The 6,284-nt window shown below is 38.6% G+C and overlaps 1 protein-coding gene across 1 annotated transcript in view; it reads left to right on the plus strand.

Moving 5' to 3' along the window:
- LOC103519714 (phospholipase B1, membrane-associated-like) overlaps positions 1 to 6,284 on the plus strand; it is a 26,076-nt gene that overhangs the window by 10,536 nt on the left and 9,256 nt on the right. Inside the window, exon 3 of the mRNA XM_008484804.3 lies at positions 4,300 to 4,526. Within this exon, the coding sequence (XP_008483026.2) occupies positions 4,300 to 4,526 (227 nt within the window). The remainder of the gene's footprint in view (positions 1 to 4,299; positions 4,527 to 6,284) is intronic.

Raw genomic sequence — 6,284 nt, forward strand, 5'->3', positions numbered from 1 at the left:
CCTGCACACCTAGACCATAAAAGGAATATTCCTACCAAATTTCAGCTTTCTAGGTGTTGTGGTTCTCGAGATAGAGCGATTGATAGCATGCCCGTTTTTTTCAGGACTTCTTCGTTTAATGTTCTGTCAGTCCACTTGATTCTGCAGATTGTTCTTAGGCATCTTAGATGGAAGGCGTTCAATACATTCATATGATTAGTTGTGGTAGTCCAGCATTCAGACGAGTAAAGTAATGTACTTAAGACTACTGTTTCATATATTTGGAGTAATGTTTTGAGGCTTAACTCGTGGGGCTTCCAGACTCTGTCGTATAAGTTTCTGAAGTTGATGCTGGCACTGTTAAGCCTGTGCTGGATGTCTTTGTCAATCTGCCCATTGCTTTGGATGACAGTCCCAAGGTATTTAAAGTTCTGAACAGTTTTTATTACTTTTCCGTTGATAGATATATTTTCTTCGGGTGTGCTGATAAACATTACTTCAGTTTTCTCTTCGTTGACACGTAGTCCAAGCTTTTGTGCCTCAAAGACAAAGATGTTGAGGATGTCTTGTAGATTGACACGTAGTCCAAGCTTTTGTGCCTCAAAGACAAAGATGTTGAGGATGTCTTGTAGTAGCTCTGGTGTTTCAGCAACAAGCGCACAATCATCGGCGAACATTAAATCCAAGATATGCAGGTGTTTGATTTTAGTTGCCGCCTTTAGGTTTCTCCTGTTGATCATATTGGAGTCGTTCCTATAGTTCAGATCTATGCCGCCGATTTGTTTCTCAGCAACATTTTGCATGATTATTTGCATGTATGTGATGAACAGAAGTGGAGCGATTACACAACCTTGTCTAACACCCGTTTTTATCTGGAATGCTGGTGATTTGTCGTTTTCGATCTGTACGCTTGACTCGGTTTGGTCATGTAGAGATTTTATGATTCCGAGTAGGTTTTTCGGGCATTTTAAGGCTTCCAGAATTTTGATAAGCATAGAGCTGTCTACAGAATCAAAGGCTTTCGATATATCAACAAATCCTATACACAGAGGTGTTTGTTGTTCAATGGATTTCTCAATTAACTGGCGTGCTGTGAAAATCATGTCTGATGTAGACTTGCCGCTTCGAAATCCACATTGTGTATCTCTGAGAAATGTATCGATGGTGGGGTACAATCTTTCGTAGATTATTCTGGACAGGATTTTGCTGGGTACTGAGAGGAGAGAGGTGCCTCTGTAATTCTCGCATTTGCTTTTGCTCCCTTTTTTATGGATAGGCATAATAAGTGAGAGGAGAGAGGTGCCTCTGTAATTCTCGCATTTGCTTTTGCTCCCTTTTTTATGGATAGGCATAATAAGGGCTTCTTTCCACTCTTTCGGTACATTTCCTTCTTCCCAGATCTGTTGCAATAACTTATACATAATATCAACAATTTCCTCATTTCCGGCTTTGAGCATTTCACCATTTCATTTCCAGGGCTTTTGTTGTTTTTGATGTGCTTCAAGGCTGCGCGGATTTCTTCTTTGGTCGGAGGGTCGTCACTGACTATTGGGAGGTTTTCTGTATTATTAATTTATCCTTACAGCATTCTCATCTGTTTGAGATTCTTGATTATAAAGTTTATTGAAGTAATTGCTCCAGATCCGAAGTCGTTGATTTTGATCTTTTATTTTGTTGCCAGTTTCATCTTCTATTATTGCGAGGGATTTTTTATTTGGACCTACAGTAGCTTTAATGGCATTGTAAAGATGGGAAAAGGTGAGTTGGTTCCCAAAAAAAAGGTCCATTTTTGTCACGTATGAATTGGTTCCCCTTCAAAAATTTCATGTACGAATTGGTTCCCCTTGGAAAAAGGTATTAATTGGTTCCGACATTAAGAAATGACAAAAAAGTGTAAATTAGTTAAAACAAATTGTTTATTTATTTAAAACTTAAATATGGAATTTTTTTTGGTCTCCAATTTTACCATTTCCTTTCGTACAAAAGTTTCTTTAACGTTGATGGGAATACGCGATGACCTGGATTTAACATAGGTCTCACATTGAATATGTGAGTCTCCCTTATTTATGTATTGTTGTAGTTGTAGGTTGTAGGGCATATTCACTCCACCACTTTTCTTGTAGTTTTCTGACTTCGCGTTGACATTTAGATTTGATGTTTGTATATTTCATTTTGTTATCCTGCGTTGGTGCTGACAGATACATTTTATGTGCTCGAGTCTTTTCTTCGAGGAGTTTCTTAATGGCCTCGTCTGATTCGTCAAACCAATCTGATGTCTTCGGTTTTTTCTTTTCCATGGTTTCGGCTGCCGTTTTATTTAAAGTGTGTTTCATGTCGTTCCAGATTGATTCGACTTGATTTGTAGGACTTGGTCGATTTTTTACAAGGCTTTCTTCAAAATTTCGTCGAATAGTCTCATTTTTGAGGCATCTGCTGTCGTACCATGTTGTTGGCTTTTTCTTTTGTTCCGTTCAAAATTAGTTTATTTGCACGGAACCAACGCACAACGTTTCCAACCACCTCCCCCGCCCTTCTACAAGGCTTTCTTCAAAATTTCGTCGAATAGTCTCATTTTTGAGGCATCTGCTGTCGTACCATGTTGTTGGCTTTTTCTTTTCTATCGGACTGAAGAATAGTGGGTGGCCCAACGTCAAAAAAGCTGCATTTCGTCAGGAAAGCACCCAATTTGGCATGGACCTTCATTTGGACCATATAAAACTTTTAGGAAGGGGTGACACCGAAAACCATGTATACGAACAAAATGGCGGCCTTTTTTTCAAAATGGCGGCCAAAAAAGGGGTTTTTTGAGAATATCTCATTTCCGGTAACTTTTTTCTAATAACAATAAATTAGAAAGTTGTTTGTCTTTTTATTTTCTACATTTTATGCATTTACACTTTTTCTCTAGGATGTACCGTAATCCCGTACCGTAATGATTTTTCCAATATAGCGGCCAAAAAGAGGTATTCTCACAATATCGCGTTTCCAGTAAATTTTTTCGAAGGATAATGAATTAAAAAGTTGTTTGTATTTTTGTTTTCTACATTTTATACATTTACACTTTTCTCCTAGGATGTACCGTTATCCCGTAATGGTCGATCCCGTTTTTGGGATATGCTGCTACTATAGGGAAATCCTTAAAAATTGTCCAATATATTGAAATAATATATTGAATTGTATGTTTTCAGGTATGCTGACTTGAAAAAAGTGGTTATTTTGCCGATTTAAGAAGCTATATTACAGATGGACAAGATGGCGGCTAAATAAGACAAATAAATTAATTTTCTATTCTTTTAATCCAGTTTAGCCCAAGCTGTACATAATTTTTGACATGTGAATACGGTGCGGTGGTGGTACCCATTTTGCTGTTGAATACTGATCTCAGGACAACTTGCAGTTCCTATATGGTGTCGATCATTCGTGTCGACAAGGTAAGTTATAGAGTCAGAGTGTGCAGGCTCGTATAGAACCTACCCAAACTTGACAATACTAGACCTGCCCGAAGTTGACGGTACTATTCATAGAACTCAGACATTCCCTCGGCCTCGACATGAGAAGAAAATCAATACTTTCTCATTACCTTGTATAGGTTCCCTATACGTAAGGGTAATAGAAAGTAAAAAAGGCCAAGTCCCTATCAAAAATATTTTATATTGTATAGGTTCCCTATACGTAAGGATAATAGAAAGTAAAAAAGGCCAAGTCCCTATCAAAAATATTTTATAAATTTGTGAGATCAGAAAATTAAGGCCAAGTGTGCATTCCCATTTTTTCGTGTCTGCTGAAAATGCTGGATCTTAAATTCCTTCAATCTTCTCTCAATTTCAACTTGGCTAATACCTATGTTTTTCCTTCTCCAATGAATGAATAGGTAGGTACTTTACCTATAAGTAACATGAAAATAAAAGGAAAAACAATGCCAAGTTGAAATTGAGATAAGGTTGAAGGATTGAGATTCAGCATTTTCAGCAGACACGAAAAACTGGGAATGTAGACTTGGCCTTTGTTTTCTGATCTCACCACTTTTATAGGCTAATATTTTCGGATAGGAACTCGGCCTTTTTTCCCACATTTGTGTTTTTGTGGGGGTTGTAGTATACTTCTGATGATGACTATTCAAAATTAAAATAAATTAAATTAACTCGTTTCCAAATTTACAATGTTTTCTTCTTGTGTAATATACCTAGGTAAATAGTTAAATACTGATATTCGACTTATTGCTAGGCGGGTTTGTCAACACCCTTTGTGAATAAATAGGGGATATTTCGATACCCGTAATCTCCTAATATAATAACAAAAAATTCTTTTGAATTGATTCAGGGGGAGATGGGATTTGGCGTCAGTACATGACACTGCCAAACATCCTGAAGGAATTCAACCCAAATGTTGCCGGATATTCTATTGGGCAGGGCGAATTTCTTGCGCCAAACTCGCACATGAACGTGGCATTTCCTGTGTCAGCCGACGAGGATGCTCTACGACAGGCGCAACATTTGATCAAGAAAATGAAACGAGAACCGGGCATTGATTTCAAACATGACTGGAAAGTAAGTAAGACACATAATAATTGACTATAACATACTTAATATGCAGGGTGTCTTGATGACCAGGGGTAGGTTTCTCGAGAATCGCTCAGAATGTCAAAAAACGTCGAGTCGAGACACCTACACATTTCATAATTTTTAGGGGAGGATGGTTCTCTAAAACTGGCGCAAAACCATATTTCATCACTTTTTGGTATGAAAATAATGATATTTCACATAAATTTTAATTTGGACGTAAAGAAAAGTTTTCCTTTATGTACCTATTTACAGATTTTAATTTTTATTTATTTAACGATTTTTGTGAGAAAAAAAACGGTCTAAACAGCCAAATTGCACCTCTGTGGACCGTCCTGGAACGGAATCAGTTATGTTCTATTCCTCTATTGCATAATTTCTTGTATTTTGATTTTTTCCCAAATTTAAATAATTCACATACCTTTCATATAAGTTTCAAAAAAATTTCGATTTTTACTTTCTATTACTACAGTATAGCGGAGCTATTTATTATTTATTTATTTATTATAATTTTTATTGTACATGATATACAAAACAGTATGAGTACAACGTCATTGCTTAACCTAGGCCCTAGATAACTTAACTTAAAACTAGCATTAAAAAAAAAAAAAAAAAAAAAAAAAACCGCCTAACTCTCTCTTTTCTCTTCTCTTCCTTCTCTCTGCTCCTACCTCTCTCTCTCCGCGTCTCAACTCCCTATCTCTATGCTCTCTCTCTCCCGTCTCACTCTCATCCTTCTCCTCTCTCTTCCTCTTGCCTCTCCTTCTCCCTCGCCTGCTCATCTCTCTCCGCTCTTTCTCTCCCTCCTTCCTTCTTCTCTCTCTCCTCTCCCGTCTCACGTCTGATCTCTCTCTCTCTCTCTTTCTCTTCTTCCTCCCTCCTTACCATACTCCCTCGCTCTTATCTCCTCTCTCTTTTTCTCTTCCCTCCTCATTAAGATCAAAACTAGAGAGAGATGTAGAGAGCGAGGCACAGAATAACGTCAGGCAAGAAAGAAGAGGGATAAAGAAGGAAAGAGATAGACGAGAGAGAGATAGAGAAAGACGAGAGAGAGATAGAGTAGACAAGGAAGAGAGAAGAGGAAGAAGAGGGGAGAGAGATGAGAGGGAGCAAGGGAGAGAAGGAGGGAGGGCAAGAAGAGAAGCAGACGGAGAGAGAGAGAGATAGGAGTGAGACGGTAGAGAGAGAGATAGAGATAGAGAGTGAGACGGGAGAGAGAGAAGAGAGAGAGAGAAGGAAGAAGGAGAAAAGTGAGAGAAGCAGATAGAGGCGAGGGAAAGAAGCAAGGGAGGGCAAGAGAGAGGAAAGAGTAGAGAAGATAGAGTGAGACCGGGAGAGAGAGAGAGAAGAGAGAGAGGAAGAAGGAGGAAGAGAAAGGAGAGAGAGAGATAGAGTGAAGGAGGGAGAAGAGAGAGAGATAGAGATAAGATGAGACCGGAGAGAGAGAGAGAGAGAGAGAGAGAGAGAGAGAGAGAGAGGATAGAGATAGAGTGAGACGGGAGAGAGAGAGAGAAAGAAGAGGGGAATGAGCGGGAGAAGAAAAAAGAGAGAGAGAGGAGGGAGAGCGGGAGAGAAAGAAAAGAATACGAGAGGGAAGAGAAAAGAGAGTTAGAGAGAGGATATATTTTATATACGAGAAGAAGGGGAAGAAGAGAGAGAAAAAGTGAGCGAGATGGGAGAGAGATATATACAAGAAGAGGAGTCAGAGAATTGTAGTCGTTCCCACCTAATCTATCTATGGATGAT

This window comes from Diaphorina citri, unplaced genomic scaffold (genome assembly GCF_000475195.1).
Source record: "Diaphorina citri unplaced genomic scaffold, Diaci psyllid genome assembly version 1.1 scaffold2900, whole genome shotgun sequence".
Lineage (NCBI taxonomy): Eukaryota > Metazoa > Arthropoda > Insecta > Hemiptera > Psyllidae > Diaphorina > Diaphorina citri.